We start from the raw sequence: 25,085 nt of genomic DNA, 5'->3' as shown, positions 1-25,085 counted from the left end.
ACATATACGGTATTTTAATTCAAAATTTCAATAAGATATAGGAATATCAGAAGTATATTCTTTTCTTTTTCAAAAAAAATAAAGATCACCTACATGGAAATGATGATTTATCAAGAAGGTCTGTACTCTGGGTTCATTCTCTCATGCAGTGAAGATTTACTCAGTGCCTGTGACAATGACTCAGGTACTGTGCCAGACACATAGTTCTTTCTCTACTGCAAAGCAGGAAAAACAAAAAGAGAGAAAATGAAGTATTGACAGCTTCAAGGAAAGAGAAAGATAGAGATAGAGATAGAGAACTGAACTGGTGGGAGATTAGGAAAACCATGAAGGAGCAGGCACCTGGGTCAGACCTCAAAGAACCACAGTATTTGAACAGGTCAAGATGGAGAAAGTCACCGCAGTCAGAGTTCCCTTTGTCAACAATCCTCATTCATCCCAGTGGTGGGTGGTGCTCTGGCCAAACACGTAAGGATGGTGAGGGGTATAAGCTTTCATCTGAGTCAAATCCAGTAAGTTAAGAAAATTAATGTCGTTCTGCATAACACTGAAAAACTCTGAGTTAAGCAGTTGCCTTATCTAAAGTTCACAGCAATGAAATACTATGCATAATTAAATAAATCTTATCCTGTGTATTCCTTTTGTGATTAAATTTAAGACAGTGCACATTTGTTATCTGGAGAGATCAATGATAGAAAAGCTAATTACTTCCTTTAGGAGCCATCACTCTATTACTGTTAAATTCATTCTGTTATCATTTGCATAAATTGAATTATGTGCACTTTTGTTATACATTAATATGTTTTTCTCCAATTAAAATATCAGTTGCTTTATTGCTTTCTTCATTTCTCCCAACCTTCCTGTTCTAATTTTTTCCAATAATGAAACTGGAGAGAAACAAAAAACATGAAGCAAAAAGAAAAGGGCCAAAAAAATAGTAATAAGATGGGAAGGAGCAGAAAGATGGTTGGAAAGTAAGGTTGGAGACTAGAGGAGACCAGTTGTTATGGGCATCACCATCGTAAAACAGAAAAAGCTTGCATTTGTACAAAAGCACAACAGCAAAAAATATATTCCGGTGGGGTGAAAGGAGAGACAAACTAATAATTTATAACAGCCTCTCTAGTGCTCTATAACCATGAAAACATTCTCTGGGTCTCCATGAACTTCACAGCCAGCTTATCTTTAGGCAAGGACTTGCCTCCTGCATTTAAGACTGGAGGGAATGTGTAGCTGTCACCTTTCTTGAACAGGAAACTACAGCAATCATCCATTCCTTGATACAGGAATTGTAGTGGTTCTTGACTAGAAGGAATTAAACACGGGTGGTAGGTGTGGAAAGGGAGGTATGAAAAGAACGAAGAGATTGAGTGAGAACAAGGAAGACAATAGGATAACAAGTAAACAAACCTAATGACTGCGTTAAAAGAGAGAACAGAAAAGCATCATAGCTGTTTATTTTCTCATGTCATGGAATGGTAAATTAGGGCAGGTGAGCAAAGATTTGGATGAAAAAGCAAATTATATATTTTGTTTCTAGATAGTTTGAACAGAGAGTTCCTCTTTTCAGGTCACCAACTTTGTATGGGAAAAATGATAAAAAATATTGTGCATGCTAAAAAGCAGGGTTCTAACATTTTGGACTACTTGGCATTACAGGGTGACCATAAATCTGTGGTTCTTGCTGCAGCTAGTTGTCCTGGTAAAAGTATGGAATTTACTGTTCCAGAAGGGAGACATTCATCCCCACAATTTAAATCAACCCAATTCTTCTCAGGTGACCCAGCATAGAGATAGTGTAGAGTAAGAATGGCAAATCGTCCCTTGTGTACCTCTGAGCAATTAGTAAGGGCTGCCAAAAGTGTTGGGTTGAGAAGGATTGTGAGGCAAGTACAATGACAATAGTGCCATGACTCATGGGCACGGAATGAGTATTAAAAAGGAAGTGGCAGTATGAATGCAGCAAATTTTCCATTCCTTTATTTTAATGTCACTAAATCTAGGTAATGTAACCAAACAGTGTCAATGGTAAGATTTAATTGGTACTACAAAATGTACCACCCAAGTTGTATGTAAGATAACTGAATACATGATTTAGCTGTCAAAAGGAAGTAAAGGAGGAAGAAAAGGAGAAAGAATAGAAAGAAGGAAGAGGAAGAAAGAAGATCATTTTTTAAAGTATATTTCAGAAGAAGAGAAAACGAACCAGATTTGGGAATCCATTTCAATTTACTATATTAAATTAAGTAATTACTAAAATATGAGGGTACTTCAAAAAGTTCATGGGAAGATTCACATTATCTTGTAATTCTGTTTTCTCATGAACTTTTTGAAGTACCTCGTATGTCTTTATCTGAAACAACATTGTTAGCGAGGTTTCCAGACAAGGTCTCATTCATCACGGTATTGTTGAAGATAATTTATAACATTTTCTAAGCTTTTTCTAGAGTCAATCCCTAGCTAAGAAAATATGGTGTTTTATTATGTTTATAAGGTTTATTTCACAGTATAACTTAACTCATGCTTAATTACCTGTACCAAGAAATATAATGATGAAAAAATATTCATACTGTCCCTGTCCAAATAATAAAAAATACTCATATTGTCCCTGTCCAAATAATGAAGACATTTAAAAAATAGATAAATCTCTACAGATTTTATTTTATTGTTCACTTTATTTTACAGATTTAGAGATTTTATTTTACTGTTCATTATGTCTACAAAATAAAATCCAGAAAGATAAGGTACCATACCCAAGGTGATCAGCTATTTTACTACTGCTATTACAGCATCTTACTTAGTTTCTGAACCTGTAAAAGCCATGGGAAAGAACCTATAAAAGCCATGGGGAAAATACTTTAAAAAGTAATTCATACAAGAAAAAGTAAATATGAATAGTCAATCAACATATGAAAAGTTTGCCAACATCATTTTTGGTCTACCAAAAACAAATCAAAAATAATGAAGAACTGGAAGGCTGGTGGCTCTGTAAGGCAAGCTGGTAACACAGAGCAAACAACTAAACAAATTTAAACTCCCTGAGACTGTGATTTGCTTCCAGGAATTTATCAGAAAGAAATAATTAAATAAGCACACAAAGACTGATGTACGAGAATGTGTGTAGAGAAAACCTAAATGTCCATTTAAAAGAAACAGTAAAATAAATTACATGACATCCACGTAATGGAATACTAAGGCCATACTTTAATGTAATGATTTAAGTCTATGTTCATTGGATGAAAAGTGGTTTTAAATATATTTTAAGTGAAAAAAAATTCTAAAACAGATGTCAAAAGAATACACATGGCATAATATAATTTTACTAATGGAAGGATAGAAAGAAAGAAAAACAAAACAATTTAAAAAGTTTTGGTAGGATTACGGGTGGTTTTTACTTTATTCTTTATAACTTTCTGTATATATTGCACTTATAATTAGGAAAAGAAATAATGTTCTTTTGATTAAAAAAAGAAACTATATTAGTCATAATTAGAATACAACACATTTTCTCTTTGTCTCATTATTTTACAGCATCTATAGCTGTCCAAGGCGAACACATTCCCACATTCAAAAAAATACTTAACCTCATGGGTTCATCCACTTCAAATATCTTATTATTACACAATTTTATTTGTTAATTAATTTTGAAGTTTTCAACATACTTTGTCCAGCAATGTACTTACAGTCTTTAGTATGCATGTACACACTCATGACGGTACTTCAAAAAGTTAGTGGAAAAATTGAATTAAAAGATAATACAAATCCTTCCGTGAACTTTTTGAACATCCCTCATGTATATATATATATGGACATAGATAATGTCATTCCTTAAAAATATATATGATAAAGGCTCAGAAACTTTATTATGTAATAGAAATAAAACATTGCGCCTGCCACATTTAAGCTTCTTCTAAGTTGAAGAGCTCCCTCCACGGTCCTAGGTAAGCATATTTTATATAAGGTGACCAGCATCCCCACTGGCTAAAGCTGACTAGACTATGAATAAGTGCTTGACACACAGTCACAAACATTTCTGTCCCCCAAAAGGATAATAACCTTATTTCATCCTGAGGAACAGGGATAGAGGAACGATGTGTTAGGGAACATAGCAGTTGGTTGGAGAAGATGTAAGATTAAACAAAAACTAGTAGAGCTGGAAAGAGAGTTAAGTCACTTTGGGGGACAACAATTCAGTGAAAATCAAGGAACTACAGCTACTGAGGTCTCTGGAGCAAACTGGATCCAGACTTCGTATCAATCAGTCCTGATCAAATAAATAACTCCTATTCATAGATTAGTGCGTGAGTCCAGACTCCTGTTTTGATGCTTACAATACACTTAGAATATCCAAGTAGTCATTGCTCCAAGCTACTGAAAGTATACAACTTTAAATTAACTATCTTGAGTCTGATGCATCTTAGGATATGCTATATGTCTGAATATACATCCACCTATACAGAAGAAGATATATGGAATAAATAAGCCAGCAACTTAAGAGTGGATGCATTTTTTTCAAACAGCAACAAATTAAGCAGGTATAAGTGATCAAGAGAAGAGAATCTTTTTAGATGATTAATTAATACACACACACACTCTCAACATATACTAACATGGTCTTCATATCTCTGTGTTAATTTTGACTATGTTGACATGACATCAAGTGTAACTAAACTTCTGACTTACTTTCTTTTATTTGATCAACATAATATCAAGTATTTAGCTTAAGTGAACGTATTATGTGGATTTTATTATTGGGTAACATGGATCTTAAATTAAGATATGCAGGGAATACATTTCCCAATGATTCTCTATGAATCAACATATTATTCAAGTGTGCTCTGTTCTAAAATATTACATAAAAATAACACATGTGCAACCTCTACATTGAGCAAGAACACCTAAGTTAATGCAATCATAAAAACCTTCAATTTCATTTACATTTATTCATTGGGACTAGTTTTTTTCCTGTTCCTGGATAAAATCTTCAGCAATTCTGCTCACTGATGAATGACTGAGTTCCTCCAGTGAGTGATTAAAATGTTCAGGATCACAAAAACTTTTCCCCAGTTTTTGGCTATCTCCTGATTGGGAGCCATGTAGACAAAGATTGGAGAGTGGTCACTTCTTCTTCCTTGCTTTGTCTCTACTCCTCCCTCAGAGATTCTGACACCTCCACGGTTGAAACAGAGCATGTGAGTAATGTAGAGAGGGAGCAAAGTTTGGGCTCACTTTAAGGATACTCTTATGAGCTGACAAGGTACTCTGAATCTAGTAGGAGTTTGCGGCTGAATTTTTCTCTTGTGTGTTCTTTGTGGGTTCCTTAGAGACCCACCCATCCCATGACTGGAACTTCTCACCTTCCTTTGACATGAGTAATACACTTTCCTCCAACTCCTGGCTTACTCTTTCCACAGTCCCCAGACATCTGACTACAACCCCAGCTTTTCCCCTCTCCAGTGCTCCTGTTCTCTTGCTCTCTCTCAGCCTAGAGTCCATAGAAACAAAATTTGCTATAGACCACCCCAAGCAACTGCCTCTTCTTCTGCACTTTTATCAGCAACTATACAGTCCATCTGTCATTACTTAGATTTCTCTGGTGAGAGTTAGACACTCTGTATGAGACAAATATCAACTTCTTCCAAGTAGTTCTGATAAACTTTTTCTTCCATGGGATCTGAAACATCCCCTTGAGAAGAGGTTGGGATTTACAGCACACCAGCAGCTCTCCTCAAACATCTCTTTTTCTCCATTGCCCTATGTCTCAACTTCTGCAACCTCTTATAGGCTACAAATGGGTGACCATCTCTGGGTCTAGGCTACCTTTTTTCTTTTTTTTTCAAGTTCTACATGCTTGTCTTAGAAAGAAATGTAGCATCAATTGTTTTCATGCCTCAGATGTAACTGAGACATCAAAAGAGACACTTTAACATTTTTGCAGTATCTAGTTTTGATATGAGTTGTCACTTATTTAAAATCAGAACATAGCATATCCTCTGGGTATAATTACATAATTTAAAATATTTTATTATAATTACATATCATAATATAAATAAATATTATGTTCATAATAATATTTTGAATATAATCATAATACAATATGAAAAATCTAGATGGTAAGATGACTTTCAAAATACATGATACAATTGATAAACTAAACACAGATCTGTTTCTCATTTGTTCATGCATTCATTCCATCCCTTAAAAAAATTATTATTCAACATCTACTAGATGATGGGGGTATCATGATGGGCAAACAAGTTTGGTTCATTCCCTTGTAGAGTCTGCAGTCTAATTTATTATAAAAAGAGCATATTTTATATTGCACAACTGTTAGGATATTTGAAAAGAACTGACATAGCCTTAGAGCATGGTCAGGAATAGACAACAAATAAGAGAGACAGTAATTGAACAAAAGAATGCACCAGTAAGAGCCCAAAATTGATCATAAATTGATAAAAACTAACAGTAGCAATCTGTGATGTACAGAGTTACAACTAAGATTACTTAGTAAACACAGGAAATCGTAATAAGGCATGTGGTTAGCAAGACTGTTAAGGGAAAAGTTGTCTTTGGACAGGATGTTCTTGTCAGAAAGTTACTGTAAACGTATTTGTACCAAAAATATTATTTTTTGAAGAAGAGTATCTTTCTCAATCAGGAAAAAAAATATGGCTATTTGATGGATCATAATTGTGAATCTGTGTCCAACTATGGAATAATACCTGGGAGTATGATTGCTCGTGGTGTTTTCATCACTAGCTTTAAAATATATCTCATTTTGTTAATTTTGGAGTTTAAGAGCAGAATATAAGCCTTACCATCATGCAATTTCCATTCTGAAGGAAATAATGAATATTTTAATTTATTTATATATTTTAAATTTTAGAATCAGTTGTCTATTTGCAAAGGGGACATAAATCATCCTTTAAAGATGTCTACAGTTCTGAAAAAATTAAAACAAGTAAGGCAAAGAAAACCAAAGGAATATAAGGAGAAACAATATATGTAGCCTAGTTAGTAAACAAAATGCATGCCATAAATTTCCTTACAAACTTACAAATGCATATTTGACTCTAAACTTACTAAGAACCAAAGTAAAGAGGGAAGCAGTCTAGGTTATGAGATTCATTGTGTCCATAAATTTAAACTAACTAGATGCTCAGAAAAAAAACATAATTATTCTTAATATTTAAAAGAGATTAATCCCATGGATCCTTTTCAAGAAAACTCTTTTGTAATAGAATGGATGCCCATAATGGCATTATAGTAAACACAGTTTTATAGGGTTCTTCTATTTTCTTTCTTTGTTTTTTAATAATATCCCTGAGCCAGTTAGACCTATTTGCAACAGACCTCTTGCCCTTCCCCTGCGCCAGCCTGTATTGCAGGGAGCTAGACCCTTCAGGATGAGTTTCCCAGTCTCTGAGTCAGCAGCTTCCTGCAGGGTTCAGTCAATGGAACAACTGCTAGAACACAGAGGTGAAGGTGGAAGACGGAAGCTGGAATACTTCTATCTTTCTGTCTTCAGTGATGTCTCCAGCTAAGTCTACGTTCCCCTCTGAACTTGTGTATGTGGAAAGTTCCAGCTTCCACCAGGTTACCACCATTCCCTTTGTCCCTCCAGTCTAGATTTAGCAATAGCTTTGTTTTGTTGTTAATCTCTTGGCTGCCTCTAATACCCTGATTGGCTTCTCAGTTCTTCATCACTAATGGAAGCATTTCCCCAGTTTAAATACCCTCTGTTTTAAATATTCAGGGAGTTTTCTGTTGTCTCGCTTGCACCCTGACTGATACAAACATTTATTGTAAGACAATGGCCTATCTTCCAAGCCAATTCAATAAAAACAATTTTACATTGGGAAATATCATAGAAAGTATTATTATCTGTATAGATGCTTATGCAACAGTGAACAGCTGATACAGAAAGGCATAGGAAACACATTCCCATTAGTCATTCAGGCACAATCTTCAGGAAGAGTATAAGAATTCACCAACACCAATACAAGCACATCTGATATCTCAGCATGTGAATTAAACAATGAATCTTCAGTGGACATGCTCTCTGGAAAGATCCCTAGAAATGCACCCCTGCCAACATTTCAGCTGTAATAAATCAGTGCAACCTAGAAAGAATATCCTGAGGAAGTAGTATCTCTATGCCATCTACCTACAAATAACATATAATTCACCTAGGACTATCCCTTTTCTGCAAATACGGAAAATAAATGTGGAAGGTAATATGTAGGCTTCCCCTTTCAATTCCTATCTTTACTAAATACATAAACTAGGAAACCCTATACAACTAAGCATTATATAACAATTATATAACAAGTAACAGCAAATTACATACAGTTAATTATGTAACAAATGACATTTTCAAGTAATCCACTAATTATATGACATCAGCAAAACTAAGTTTATTTTATTCTGATGTTATTAAAATTTTCAATCCTATGGATAATGCCCTAGTTCTTATTACATGTATATCTGGCAATCTTTGCATCCCAATTTGGCCTAACTGGGCTTCCTAAAAAGAAGAAAGTGCATTGGCTGGAATATTTTAGTCTCCATAATAGTTATGATTCCTACTGTGAATTAATAAAACAGCACCATGAATCTGTATTGCAGTACCATAAATCTGAAAATGTGCATCCCCTCTGTGAAGTTTCTATCTTTGTGTGCTGGCAAGTTATATTTCTCAGCTTGCAAAATTAACTTAAACAATTGCAAAATCACCAGTTCAATACCCCTTTGAGACATCTTTCCCAAGAAATACATTCCACCAACATCCATCTCTTCTACACTTACCTGAAAGATTTCTTAATATCTTCCGCTTGGATTGTCTTAAGAATCTCTTGGTATAACTGAGGATCAGCTGTCCCTGAAGATGTAGCATCTGAAGGGCGATTTTTATGTGCATAATAACCTATCAAAATTCCAAAAATAAATAAAATGGTGGCTGTGCAAAATATTTTTAAAAGGTAGCAAAAGTTGCAGCGGTTGCTCTTTGGTGCAGATCTTTGATAATGTGCAACATAGTCAGACTCTTCTTGAAGTCGCTGGAACCTTCCTTTTGGTGAAGTTGCTCGTTGAATGGAATCAAGATTAAGGTCTGCAGTCTCTGAATGTCCCAGGTTCTGATTCTCAGTACTATCTAACTGGAACTGGTCAAAACCAGGTTCCTCCAGTTCCTTCTCCATGTCCCACTCTAAGTCAAGGGCAGTGGCTTGAAGGTCATCATTGTCTAAGTACTGTGAGTGTCCTGGAGCTCTCTGATCTGCACTGACCTTCTGGTAGGCCATCTTTTTACCTGTGGAAAAAAAAAGAGAGAAATACATTTTCTTAAAATAAACAAAAAACTTACAAGTAAAAACAAAAGAAAACAGTAAACCATACTGGTGACCATAAAATCTTAGTGATTATAATCAGGAGAAATATCATCTCCCTACAGAAAGTAATATTTTAGTTAATTATTTAGTCAGGTTTTGCTTGATGTTACTATAGAAAAGGAAGATTAAAAAATACAGTAGAGCCCCTTTTTCCTGGATGCAGGTGAGCAAAAGAGCACTCCCAGGGTCCTAGGCAAGAGATGAGGGCAGCACCCTCTGCCTGAAAGCAGACAAGCAACAGAGCACACTTGGGGTCCTGGGCAGGAGCTGAGGGCAGCATCCCTTGCCTGGAAGCAAGCAAGGAGCATGCTGAAAACACTGCTTCCACATGGGTGGCCCACCACAGCCACCTCCACAGCCACAGCTGCTGCAAAAGCAGCTCAACACCAAAGCAGTAGCCACAACCACTGTGTAGGCAGCCCACTAGACACTCGACTGTATTGACACAAGGAAAGTCACAAGTGGTGAGTGGAAAAAGAAGAGCATGTCTCTCTCCTCAAAGCTCACTCCAGAGTCACAGAAGAAGCAACTGCTTTACCAGATAACCAGACATCAGTGTAGAGATACTAGAGATATGAAAATACAAGAAAATATGACACCACCAAAAGAATACAGTAATTCTCAAATACCAGATCCTATAGAGCAGGAAACCCTTGAAATGACTGAAAAGGAATTAGGAGCAACAATCTTAATGGAAACTCACTGAGATATGAGAAGAATCAGTTAGACAACATAATGAAACAAGAAAAAATCTAGGATATGAAGGAGGAAATTTACGAAGAGATTAATACTTTTATAAAGAATATAGCAGAATTCATGGAACTGAAGGATTCACTCAATGAAATAAAAAACACAACTGAGAGCTTAAGCAGCAAGCTAGAACAACAGAAGAAAGAATTTCTGATCTTGAAGATAGTCTTTTTGAAATAATTGGTGGACCAAAAAAAGGAAAAAATGAATTTTTAAAAAATGAAGAAACTCTAAGAGGGCTAGCAGATGACCTTAAGTACACAAATATTCCAATCATGTGTATTCCAGAAGGGGAGGAGAAAGGAAAAGATATGGAAAACCTATTCATTGAAATAATAATGGAAAACTTCCCACATATAGGGAGAGACACAGACATTCAGATCCAGGAGGCTCAAAGATCCCCAAACAGAATCAACCCAAAAAGATCGTCTCCAAGACTCATTACACCCAAACTGGCAAAGCTCAAAAACAAAGAGAGAATCTTAAAAGAAGCAAGAGAAAACTGTCAAGTCACTTGTAAGGGAGCCCCTATCAGACTAACAGCAGACTTCTCAACAGAAAGTCTATAGGCCAAAAGAAAATGAATGACATATTCAAAGTACTAAACGAAAAAAAAACTGCCAGCCAAGAATACTATACCCAGCAAGGCTATCCTTCAGAAATGAGGGAGAAATAGTGTATTTTCCAGACAAAAAAAAAAGAACTGCAGGAGTTCACCACCATACAACCAGCCCTGCAAGAAATCCTCAAGGGAGTCCTATATCAGAAATCTGAGAAATGATAATCACTCGTCTCACTAGCTATAGTTTTGGTCAAACTCTGCTTTTTTCATAATTCATTCTTAGTAGGTGGTGTGTTTCTAGGAATTTATTCATTTCGTCTAGGCAATCTAATTTGTTGACCAACAATTATTCATAGTATTCACTTATAACCCTTGTGATTTCTGTAAATTTGGTTGTAATTACTCCTCTTTCATTTCTGATTTTAGTTTTTTGAGTCCTCTCTCTTTTTTCTTAGTCCGTCTAGGTAAAGGTTTGTCAACTTTATGGATCTTGGCAAAGTACCAACTTTTAGCTTCATTGATTTTCTCTATTGTCTTCTATTTTCTATTTCTTTTATCTATGTTCTAATTTTTATTATTTACTTCCTTTAGTAGGTCTGGGCCTAGTTTGCTCCTCATTTGCTAGTTTCTTAAGGTGGAACAGTAATTGTTGATTTGAGATCTTTCTTTTTTTTATTAATGTATGCATTTACATTAAATAAATTTCCGTTTTAGCATAAATAAATAAATAAATAGAAGTAGAAGGTATTTGGTGGAAAAGCTATGAGAAAACATAAAAAGATCACACACATACATAATCATGATTAATATCTGCAGCTCAGGTGAATAACAAAAGTCACAAATGCACAATTGCATTGGAGGAAAATGTATTACAATGAAGGCAAATTAAACTTACACATTTTCAAAATAACTTCTAAAAAAATTAAGGGAAAAAGCAATAAAGCTGTAATTTAGTAAGTTAAGAGAGAAAGAAAAAAAAAAAAAAGACACTGGGATTGTTACATTGCCAGAGCTAGTTTTAAAAACACAAATTCAGGATAAGAATAGACAAAACAACTAAATGAAGTACCAACTCTACAGAAATACAAGAAGCAAAATATGGTATATTACATCATCATAAGTTACCAAACATATTGGAAAATTTTAAGGCTATCAATTGCCCAAGATGTTCCAAGGACTTAGTGACATGAATTGGCCTGGCTCAGAAAACTTTAAATAAAAGTCTGGGATGGCATCAATCCAAAGAGGGAAACCTTTTGAAAGCCTAGGAGAGTTTGGTTTCATAACCTTGCTACAGGAGTGGCAGATGGAGGTTTTTCTCCCCTGCATAGCTTTGGATGACAGTTTGTTGTATCCTGCCGAGTGGTATTAGGATAACTGGGCTAATTAACTGTTAGTGGTCTTAAGTCTATATTCAGTAACTCACTGGTGTATTATGGTTGAATATTTACACTTAAACTTTCTGTGTATTAGATTTGTCACCCAGCTGGAATTGAAAATCCCTCACTATGTTTTATGATTTTTTTCTATGTCCCACTGTGGTTCATAAAGAACAGCTAAACTGATAACTGATTAACTAATTGCCTGAGGGCTGGTGGTTGACAAGTTAACTCTAATGAAAAAGATACAAACAAGGACTTCATGACAGGGAGTGGAATTATGCACATAATTATGGCTATACATAGCTCCAATCCTAGCTAGCAGAGGATTATATAATTTAAATATTCTGAATTTTTAAGAAAGTTTAAATATAATCAAATATTAAATCTTGCAAAATAAGAATTGTAATTCTGACTGGAATTTTCATATGCTACCCTATAATCTAGGATTCATTCTTACCCAGAATTGACTCAACAAAGATCAGTATCTATTGCATGTCAGGCACCTACATAGGCAATGAAGACAAAGATAAATGAGTCCCTATTCCTCAAGTAGAGAACAATCCAATCAGAGAGACAAACACATATACAAACAAGGAAGTCAAACAAAATATGCAAAGCTCCAGGGAAACTCAGGGGTGATCGATCATAGATAATATGAGAAAGGATTCTCCAAGAAAATAACCTCTGAGTTGCTTTTGGTAAGAGAGGCAGAACATGAGAGGAGGGAAACCAGGCAGGAGAAAATTTATACAAGCAGAGGGAATGAGAATGGCCCATTTGAAAAACCTAGTGTGGTACGCTTCGGCTGGGGATGGAGCATGTAGGCCAGAGATGCTCAGAAACAGTTAGGAAAGGGCGACACTGGGAAAAAGACATAACTTCTTTGCACCTCAATGTCTTCATCTGTGAAATGGGAATGATAATACCATAAACCTCATAGACCTCATAGTGTGTCATTAGGATTAGTTGAGACATTGAACCTAAAGCATCCATTGAGTGTTGGATAGAAGGAACATTTCTGAGATGAGAGGAGAGAGAACTGTCAAAGATTGTTGGAAGAAATAAAATGAGCTAAATATTGAAGAAGCAATTTCATAATTCTGCAAGACATTGTGGAGAAGGGGAGGAAGTTGCATAATATTCATGCATACACAAACACACACACACACTATAGTTGATTTTTTGTTGTTTTTTTTTCCCTATACATTTACTCTCTATATAAAGACAGACTAAAATATAAAATTACCACATAATAGTCTAACTGTTATCATGAAGGTGTTATTTGGCATGTATCCAGAACAATATCAGGAATGGTTCTGCATACTGTTACTTTTTCTCTCCCTCCTTTCCTTCCTCTCTCCCTCTCTCCCTTCTTGCTTGGCCTTGTTTCCAAAATGATTTAAGAAAGTGTAGCTTTTGAATTCTGCCTTTGGTCACAGCAGGACAAGCAGAGAAAGGGAGTAACATATGGAGTTAGTGATAATTAGATAGGTTAGGTGAAGGCTGATTAATTGATAGAGGAAGAAACTGAATCACATTTGTTTTAAAGAAAATGGTTAAGAGAAAATACTAGAGGATATAAAAAATCTAAAGGTAGTAGAATAAAGAAACTCTAAAACTCATGATTCTAATTCTGTGTTGTTACAGAAGAGGAAACTGAGGTCCAAAATTGAATAACCCTGTTAGGACTGAGAAAAGTGATGTTTGGGTACATACTCCCTAAGGTGACTTGTGATTTTATAAAAATACGACTAAGAAGTTGATAGTAAACTATTATTAAATACTTCACAAAACAACTTACTTTAATGTGTATTATATAAACTGCAATTTCCTAGCACTAGTCAATTTTTGTCTTCTTTGGCTTAAACAGCAATAAATTGCTGCTATTTTGACATGATATTATGTTTACTTATTTAACTATTCAGCTTATGCATTATTGGTCAATTTACTCAGACATTGTCCCAATGCAGTTCTCTAGATTTTTTTCTCCCATTTTAATGAATCAGAGTCTCTCTCAAGGTTTTTTAAAAAATCAATTGTAAAGCATGGTTTATGCTCAAGGAAGACTTCCCACATGGGAGTTACCACAGAAATGTGAGATCTCTAATTTTGACCTCTAATACAAACATTCAAAGTCATTTCTCTACAAATCATTTAAAAACCAACTGCAATGATGAGGCAGGGTTTTCATCTCCAGCCTGACAATAGGCATTCCATCACATGTACATCAGCAATTTTACGCTTTTCAAACATCAGACAGAGCCATCAATTAGAATGTAATGCAGATACAGATATTAACTCCTCACCATGATAGATATCTGCCTGACATGCTTAACACCACTTTTGGATTCATTACACATTAATACATTTTCACTAAATTCGATCTTCCAGGGGAGCAGTATCTGGGTCAAAGGTAGATGAAGTCACTTCATGTAACAAAATCCAAATTATTTCAGGAAAATTACTGAGAAAATGAGTATGTGATAACATATATAATGAAGCATTTTAATCATTTTTTTGGCGAAATCAATCATATATATGTTATATATTATATTTAAAATATATATATATTATAATTTAGTGTTCCATTTATTTAAAATTTCTTGCCTTAAAGAAAATAGTATATAGGGCCGAGCCCGTGGCGCACTCGGTAGCGTGCTGCGCTAGCAGCGCGGCGACGCTCCCGCCGCGGGTTCGGATCCTATATAGGAATGGCCGGTGCACTCACTGGCGGAGTGCCGGTCATGAAAAAGACAAAAAAAAAAAAAAAAAAAAAAATAGTATATAGACTTTTTGCAAAAATATAACATAAATCTCTGTCCTGACAGTTTTGTTTCACTTAAAAATATATATATAATGAACTCATCGAGAATAAAACTTAGTAATAGACTATCAAATAAATACAACTTTAATGACATATTCAATTTTGAGACAGCATAAATTATTCTGTTGGTCACACAAGAATGTACCTGCTTGTAAAATATCTATGCCTTGTAAGACAAGAATATATCACATTTCTTTTTACCAGAACTTTCAAATTCCCAAGTAAAATGAAAATTTTATATTATAAAGAGAAATCCTCAATAAAATCAGCATGTCTTGGATATAATCATATAATCACGCCATTAAACTTCATATATATTTTTACTGATGCACATGATTTACTTAATTTATATTGTCATATTATTTTAAGGCTACCCCAGGTGAGTAATTAAAAAAAAAAACATGTAGTAGATTTTAGAATCTACAACATGAATCATTCTCTTAAAAAGATGCACTTTGGTGTAGACAAGGTCATACAAACTTGTGACATTTCTTCAAATGAAAATGTCTGTAAATGAAAATATCCTTAATTCTATATTATGCCATTTGATCTTTTCTATAAAAATGCAATTTTTATGAAAATTATATTCTTCATGTTTTCAACAGATCTTGTTCACTTAGGTGAGATCCCTTCCCATCTGGCCCACAATCAAAGGCTAAATTGTTTTTAAAATTCCATACAGCTGCTCCTCCACTTACGATAGATTATGTTATTATAAACTCATAGTAAGCTGAAAATATTTTAACCTGAAAATGCATTTAATACACCTAACCTACTGAACATCATAGCTTAGTCTAGGCTACCTTAAACATGCTCAGAACACCAAGCCTACTGTTGGGCAAAATCACCCAAAACAAAGCCTACTTTATAGGTTAATAATGTGTTGAATATCTAATGTAATTTATTAAATACTGTACTGCAAGTGAAAACAGAATTGTTGTACGGATACTCGTAGTATGGTTTCTACTGAATTCATATAGATTTGGTACCATCATAAAGTTGAAAAATCCTTAATCAAACTATCATTAATTTGGGGACATCTATATACTAAAACATTTGCCTTTTATATACACTTATACCTCTATAACAATAATAAAGCAGATACAAGTTGAACTGAAAGGTATTTTGCTAGACTATGACAGAGTCAGATAAAAAAAACTGTATCTGTACTGGGCATATGATTAGCTTAAAAATTAGTTGATACTTCTGAATGCCATTTCACACATACTAGCTGAAACTAAGTAAATTAAACTGAAAAAAGAGACTCTACCAAAAAACTCTTAAAGCTGATAAATGAATTCAGTAAGTTTGCAAAATTAACATACAAAAATCAGTAGTGTTTTTATACTCCAGCAACAGACTAGAAGAAAAAGAGACCAAGAAAGCAAGCCCATTTACAATAGTCTCCAAAAAAATAAAATACCTTGAAATAAATCTAACTAAAGAGATGAAAGATCTCTACAATGAGAACTACAAACCACTTCTGAAAGAAATTAAAGAAGACACTAAGAGATGGAAAGACATTACTTGTTCATGGATTGGAAGAATCAATGTAGTAAAAATATCCATACCACCCAGAGCCATCTACAGATTCAATGTGATTCCCATCAAGATACCAATGACATTCTTCACAGAAACCGAAAAAGTAATCCTAACATTCATATGGAACAAAAAAAGACACCAAATAGCCAAAGCAATCCTGAGCAAAAAAAAGTAAAGCTGGAGGCATTACACTTCCTGACTTCAAACTATATTACAAATCTGTAGTAACAAACACACAAGGTACTTGCATAAAAACAAACACGTGGACCAATGGAACAGAATAGAGAACTCAGATTAACCCATGTATTTACAGCCAACTAATCTTTGACAAAGGCACTAAGAACATACATTGGGGAAAAGACTGCCTCTTCAATAAATGGTGCTGGGAAAAGTGGACATCTATATGTAGAAGAATGAAACTTGATCCATACCTTTCACCACATACCAAAATCAACTTGAAATGGATTAGAGACCTAAACTCCTAGAAACATTGAAACTCCTAGAAGACAACATAGGAGAAATGCTCCAGGATTTAGAACTGGGCAATGACTTTATGAATAACACCCCAAAAGCACAGGCAACAAAAGAAAAACTAAACAAATAGGATTATATCAAACTAAAAAGCTTCTGCACAGCAAAGGAAACAATAGAGTTAAAAAAAAAAAAAAAAAGACACGCTACAGAATGGGAGAAAATATTTGCAAACTGTGCATCTGACAAGGGATTAATATCCAGAATATACAAAGAGCTCAGACAACTTTACAGCAAAACAAACAAACAAACAAACAAAAAAAAACAAACCTAAATAATCCAATTTAAAAATGGGCAAAGGAGCTGAATAGACATTTCTCAAAGGAAGACATACAAATGTCCAACAAGTATATGAAAAAATGCTCAACATCACTAATTATCAGGGAAATTCAAATCAAAACCACTCTGAGATATCACCTCACCCCAGTCAGACTGGCTATTATAAAAAAGACAGAGAATGACAAATGCTGGTAAGGATGTGGAGAGAGAGCAACCGTCCTGCACTGTTGGTGGGACTGTAAATTAGTACAGCCATTATGGAGAACAGTATGGAGGTTCCTTAAACAACCACAGATAGAACTTCCATATGATCCAGCAATCCCACTCCTGAAGATATATCCAGAGCACTGGAAAACATCAGGTCGAGGGGATAACTTCACTCCCATGTTTATTGAAGCTCTATTTACAATAGCTAGGTGATGGAACCAACCTAAATGTGCATCAGTAGATGATTGGATAAGGAAATTGTGGTATATATGCACAGTCGAATACTATTCAGCCATAAAAAAGAATGAAATTCTACCATTTCCAACAACATGGACGAGTCTGGTGAAAATTACCCTAAGTGAAACAACACAGGTACAGAAAGAGCAATACTGCATGTATTCACTCATAACTGGGAGCTGAATCCATAAATAAACAAATGAACAATAAAGAGACACAGAGAGAAAGAAAGAAAGAAACAACAATCACAGTAATATGTTGAACTTTTAGAAAACTAGAAATGGAAAAGGGGAGAGGAGAGGGAGGGGGAGGGGAGGGAGAGGGAGGGGGAGGGGAGGGAAAGGGAGGGGGAGGGGAGGGAAAGGGAGGGGGAGGGAGAGGGAGGGGAGGGGAGGGAGAGGGAGGGGGAGGGGAGGGAGAGGGAGGGGGAAGGAGGGGGAGGGGAAGGGGGGAGGGGGTCTAATGAGGAATTGGTGGACGGACACAAAGAATGATTGTGTATTGTAATGATGAATAAGCTAACTATCCTGATCTAACCACCACACATTCTACACAACTATTGAAAAACCAACATTGTACCCCACATGTATGTACAATAAATAAATAAATAAAGGTAAATATAGAAATAGGCTGAAAATTTAATGCGTAAAACAATCTCTGGCTGCTGCAGATCTAGTCTAATAGTGACTGGCAAACATTTTAGATAATAAATACATGTTAAAAGTTTTATTTAATAGTTTTATTTAATAAGCTATACAAGAGAACTTCAAAACGTTCATGGAAAAAGGGAATTAAAAAATAATATGAATCTTTCCATTGACTTTTTCAAGACTCCTCACATATGTTACTAATGTAACTTAGGAATATGATTATAGCAGTATTTCTTTCTTGCTCAGCAATCACAATGAGAGAATTTATTATATGAATACCCTGACCTTATACATCTTCAAATTAGTGGACCTTATAGTGAGACTACCTTGTTCAAACTGTAGCTCTGCTATGCAATTTTCACCAGTTACTCAATATTTTTATGCTTAAATACCACATCTGTAAAATAGAAATAATACAGCACTGAATTTGTAGAGTTATTGTAAGGAGTAAATGAAATCAATTATTTAACATGCTCAGAACAGAGTCTAACACATTGCAAGTGATCCACTCACAGGGTCACTCCAGAGATTTTTTGTTTTGTTTTGTTTTGTTTTGTTTTGGTGGCTGGCCGGTAAGGGGATTTGAATGTTTGACCTTAGTGTTATAACATTACACACTAACTGACCTAACTGGCCAGCCCCAGAAATGCTACAGAGTCTAAGAAAATAGAAATATTTGGAGCTTACAACTTTAAAATATAGCTTTAATTAAAGTACGGCCAAAGACCTCAAGTTTTAATAACATGTACCTGGAGAAAATGAGAGATGGAGCTGTGTACCCAAGGGCTTTTGAGAACGAGAAGCATCCCATTCATCATTAGCTCTGGTTCAGGTAGATAAGAGAAGTTTGACTATGTAAGTCATTATTACATTGCCTTTCGACCACCAATTTATATCTTGTCATTACAGAGTTGAGTTTCTTTTTAGTCTCTTTAGAAAAAGAATAACAGAGCTGTTCCGTAATGCTAAATAGTTCCGTTTAATAGTTCCAGAATTTAGTGATAGGTAATTATGAATATGAGTTAAATATGTTTGTCATAAATGGTTGATTTGGTCTATTGACTATGATATTACTGATGGTATTTTAGGTCAAACAGTATAAAACATTGTGCATATCTTATTAGAACTAGGAACACATCTAAAGGCTTTCCTACTTGTAAAAGGTATTATTTACAAGTAAAATAAATAAATGACACTAGCAGATTAACTTCAAAACATAAGGCAGAATCTCAATTTCCTATGACAGTTCTATGATTTAATCTTTATTGTACAATGAGAAAAATATTCATATAGTGTTTCCTGAAGCTTTGAATGTCAAATCATTTGCTGATTTGAGTGGATTGATTTGAGGTAAAGGTATTTCTTAGAAATGTCAGTGCATCATCAAAAGGCATTCATTATACACTTTCATGTGGTATTACTTTAGTATTACTCTATGAGGGAATGATGTTTGTACCCAGAGGAATTTTTTAAATTAAGTTAGAAATATTCCTTATAGGCTAAAAACATTTGACATAATTCATTATGAACCTAGTTTGTACAAATAAAGTCCATGCTTATGGAATAAATTTTTGTTGTTAAAAGCATTAATGGTCTCAACTTGAGAGCAGGGCAAAAGATAAAACTATAAAAACAGTAATTCAAAAGAGGCTGTTCCCTGACTTAATTTTTCAGTATAATGTGATTTTTTTTTCCCATCGGTGGTTTTGTGAAATGGCCTTGGCAATTACTATCGTGTTTGTAAATGCATCAAGAATTCCTTATTTAATTGCAATTTTGTATGTCAACTGCATAGAAGAAATGACAATAATTATTTCTTGTTCATGCTTCACTAATTCAATAAACAGTATATATAAAGTAAGGGAAAATTATCCATGCTTTATTTTTAGAACAAAAAATTTAGTCAAAGTCCACTCTAAAATGACTAACAGTACAATGAATTTAGGCAGAGCAGATATTCAAGTTGGAGACTATAAAACTAAAATTTAACTCTGAAGTTTGAGTTACCTTGATCACTAAATGACATGTAAAAGGTATGCTTATAGGTTGCCAAATTAATGAGCTATAAATTGCAAAATGCAGTCAAAACCATTTGAAAGAAAATTACTTGATGAAATCCAGCCAGTTTGTATAAGTTCTTTTTAGATCACTTGCATATGTATGACCACATGCCAGTTCCCTGAGCAGGCCAGCCTTTTTTGGAGACCTGTGTATAACTGCAATTTGTGTATCCCACCATAACTGGATGGCCAGTTGGGCTTACCTGTGTTCCTGTATCTATAGTTAGGTTTTTCAATATCAGAATGATATAATTCTATTTAGGATGTGGCACAAAGAAAAATTAATTAAAGGGAACCAAAACAATACATAGTACACTCTATGAGTGTCCTGAACGAGTAGCTTAAACATGTAGTATTATTTAGAATATTTATCATATGAGTTTACGTCTGCCTAACATCACAAAACTCTGCTTAGAAATGTGTAATTCCTGTACCTGCCATGGGCTGCTTCTTTCTTGGTCCTTTTTTGGTGTCTGATGCCAGGTTTACTCCACCTAGATTGTATATATTTTTTTGCCTGGCCATTATTTCCATTTACAGTATAAGCCTCCAGAAGTATTTTACCTCCATGAATTTACATATTTTCTACCTTCAGAGTATTTGAAGAGGCTTACATTAGAAAATCACATATATGATCTAAATACTTGTATAAACATAAAACTACAAAATAAAGAAGAGTGGAGGAGAAAAATTTTAATATTCTGTCTAAAGGAAGCCAGTGTAATTGAGTTTTAATATAGTTGAGAGATGCACTGCAGTCAGGGCAAAGAGGGTGGTCAATGGGATCTTTTCAAGTTCACCAGCTTTCGGCCAATTTCACTTGTTAATGCATGAGGCTGTCAGTCTTAGCTGAATGGTTTGGTTTTCATCATATCTTTTCCAAGTTATCGCTTTTTTCAATTGCAAATTTCTATGTTGGGAAGATGCTTTATCTGTTAGATAAATCTATGAGTCTCCTTTTTATCTTTTACAATTAGATTTTGATACAAAGAAGTAATGATATCCCCATGTTACATTATCCAAAATAATATGCTAATAGATGCTTTATTGAACCCTTAAAATGAGCCAGGACTTAGAATAAGGTTAGGACTTTACATGCATTATGTCATTTAATCAAGCCATCTTATATGTTAAAGTACTATCATTATCATCCCCGTTTTACAAATGAGATTATCTGAAGTTTAGCACTTAAGTTCGTTTCCCCAAGTTCTCACAGCTAGTAAGTGGAAGAACTGGGATATCAAACCTGGTCTGTCAAATCCCAAAACCCTCTACTTTAAACATTGCAACACTTAGGCTTTCTAAGAATTCTCAGAGTTAGCACGATGTTAACAAATTCAGAGCTCATGTTGGCTTATTTATCCCTGGTTGTGTCGTCAACGTGACTATAAGCACCAGGAGTCTGCATGGCTATTCAATCTTAATCATGCTGCCTTGATCTTTGGATCTCTGGGGGCTACTCTGACTCCAGGCCCTAACAGATCAATGCTGTTCGCTCTCCACAGCACTCAGGCAGGCATCAATGTTTCAGGACACTGTGGTTTTGAATAAGGGAGAATTGCTTCCAAACACACTGCTAGAAGGTAAAAGACCACAACATCTACTTTATGGTCTCTTCTTAGCAACACTTTCAAAATTCCTCTTTTCTCCTGCTGCTGATGGACAAAGAGCAAAACAACTCTGCTTAGAACTTGAAAACTGCAGTTCACATTGAACCTACTGCTGACCTGTTTTCAGCCATTAAAACACTTTGGGTCCATCTTGATTCTCGTGCCACTCCCTACTGTGTATGGTTACACCGGTGAAGAGGCTTCTAGGGCATCAAGAGTTAACACAAGACAGTCACCACTCAGCGCCTTGAGAGCTGTCTGCCAGGAGGAGCCTCTTCACTTGATAGATACACCGCAATTTTTTATCCTTTCAGCCAGTGTGAATGATTTTAAATTGCTGCTTTTTGACTATTGCTTTTGGATTTCCAAGAACAGAAAGATGAGGCTTTTATCTACATGAGGCCACTAAGCACTCTATTTTTCACACTCTTCAAAGGTACTTTATTGGTTTACTTTTTAAATATTTTTACTTTTCAGAAAGTGCCAACAGGTTTCTACAAACTAGAAGTGCTTTATTCTAAAATATGTATTATTATCTTTCCTAAAATCATAACACATGAAGACTGTTCAAGGCCCTGAATGGTAATACAGTGTTCCCAGAGTCTGTGCTTTTTATTTTCTGAAAGGGCCTTTTTCACACTTGTTCCATTAGGAAGCAGTGTTAATACATCATGTTACTATGGTTAACTGGTAGGAAAGGAGGAGGCAGCCCAGAGAAACGTATTTGTCCTGTATGTTATGTTCATTTAAAATTCGGTTAGTGAGAAAGTATTCACCATATGAACCTTCCCAAATCTATACTGGGTAAATTCTGAAAATCTATTCTTTAGCTCAATGAGTAAGATTAAAATGTAAAATCAGCGTTCAGCTTTCAAATTGTAAGGGCCTTACAAGCTAAAGAAAATTAAAATTTGTGATCTAACACAAAATACTACAAAGGTAGAAATTAGTTCTAGATTAACTACATGGTATGCTCCTTATAAGACAAAGATCGTGTAGTATTATTAATTCATTTACTCTTAGGGCTAAAATTAGTTTAAGTGAAATATTATGTGTTTCTAAGTAGTACGAATACACTAATGGTAAGAAAACTGAGAACTGTGAAGGTCAGTAATTACTAAGAAAATATAAAACCTCACTTTCAATTGACAACTAAACACAGAATCCGATAGAAGTGTTTTTCAAGAATTATCTAAGCAACATAAGAAAGAGTAACAAATTGCTCAAGATTTTGCTAATCATTCTTTCTTACTTTAAACATGCCATATCCATAAATACGCATATATCTGAAGCTAAACAAGGATACATTTTTATAATATTTTCTTCTAGGCCTCTCATTGATATAAAAATGGAATTTTACCTGAATAAAGGTGACAAAATTATTATTTTAAATAGTACGAAATTCAAGTGCTTTCTACAAGTGACCTTTCCTTAAGTGTCATAATACTAATAACTGGTAACTTAAAAAAAAATCTGTTTGAATAAGAAGAAACAGGATGAGAAATACTATAGCAATATATTACATTTGTATGACAGTCTGACATTGAGAATTTAATTTCTATTATAAATTTACATACATGCATACTAATAGTTTGGGGTAAATTAAAGCAACTAAACGATTTACTAAAAACTATATTGAGCACTACTTATGTCATTTATATTTTATTTATGAACAGGAATATCATAAAAAATGAAAGACCTCCAATGGCACATAAAAGTAATGCTGATATGAAATTAAATGTCAAGCAAAAGGCATGAAAATGCAGTATTCACAAAGACATTAAATGTAAAACATTTAACAGAACTTTTATATAGTCAACACCATTGAAAGGTGCTTTATTATAACAATGCATGCAAAATTTTTAAAATTCACCTAGCACTTCAATTTAATATGTCAAATATCATTACTTTACCAACATGAATTTTAGCTTCTTTTCCCATTTATTTTCTTTGTTCCCATAATGCATCCTCTATCTTTTTATTTATATATTTTTTGCCACCCTTCAGCCTTTCTTATTATTTCATTTTTTTTTCCTTTCTATCCTTATCTATTTAACTACTGATGTGTCAGGGACCCATTTAAAAATAATAAAATAACTGACCATAAAAAGTGCATTTCATTCTTTCCTTTATACTGAGAATGATATATCTTAAACTACAAAGAACAGTGGATGTTTTATTTGAAATAATTACCAAAACCAAAGATTATGTCTTGCTCTACCATTTCAAACACACCAAAACTTGAGTCTTGAAAATAATGGTTCGACTTCATTCATCCTTAACCTCCTTAGGGCTGCAGTCTCTGACACTATGAAAAACTGAAGATCTTTGCCCTGACGCTTCTACACAACTCCCGTCAGCCATTGCGATTGGTGGGACTTCTCATCTCAAACATCCTTCATAACTATAACCTGTACTCATACATTACTCCCAAACAAAATACCTATATTTCAACCACATATCTTAGAAATCGAAGTACTAGAAGCGGGAAAGGGAGAGTGAAAAGGGAAGATAGTGAGAGGTTAACGGACACATAGCAGCTGGACAGGAAAAATAAGTTTTATGGGTGTGCAGTTGAACTAGGCATTTATAATTAACAATAATTTACTACAAGTTATCAAATAGCTAGAAGAGAGGAGATAAAAAGTCCTCATCACGAAAAAAGATTATGTTTTGTAATGATGACTATGCTAATGAACCTTATTTGATCAGCACACACTGTGCATGTATTGATATTCAACTCGGTACCTCACAGATATATATAATCAATGCATTCAATATAAAAAGAAAAGAAACCAAAGTACCATTTTTTTCTTTCTCGTAAAAATTTTTAATGCTATAAATGGTTGAGGTCTTTGTTTCTTGAGTAAATTAAAACACTTGAGAGCCCAAAAAGTGAAAATATTATGGTCGCTGCATAAAAAGGAGCATCATCTTTAATGATGTAGAAAAAAAAAAGTAAAATGATAAAATGGAAACATACTGTGTAACACAAGATGTACACAGTAGATGACCTTAACTAGTTTCACTGTGTCAGAATGTAGTATTCATAGGAAAAAACA

The 25,085-nt window shown here is 34.5% G+C and overlaps 1 protein-coding gene across 1 annotated transcript in view; it reads right to left on the bottom strand.

The window, feature by feature from the left end:
- The window catches only part of NAALADL2 (N-acetylated alpha-linked acidic dipeptidase like 2), a 757,732-nt gene that overhangs the window by 696,724 nt on the left and 35,923 nt on the right, over positions 1–25,085 (bottom strand). Inside the window, exon 2 of the mRNA XM_063104553.1 lies at positions 8,809–9,310. Within this exon, the coding sequence (XP_062960623.1) occupies positions 8,809–9,310 (502 nt within the window). The remainder of the gene's footprint in view (positions 1–8,808; positions 9,311–25,085) is intronic.

The sequence above is a fragment of the Cynocephalus volans genome, chromosome 1 (genome assembly GCF_027409185.1).
Source record: "Cynocephalus volans isolate mCynVol1 chromosome 1, mCynVol1.pri, whole genome shotgun sequence".
NCBI lineage: Eukaryota > Metazoa > Chordata > Mammalia > Dermoptera > Cynocephalidae > Cynocephalus > Cynocephalus volans.
Note: the sequence above shows the minus strand (reverse complement) of the source record. Positions and strands in the feature narration are given on the sequence as shown.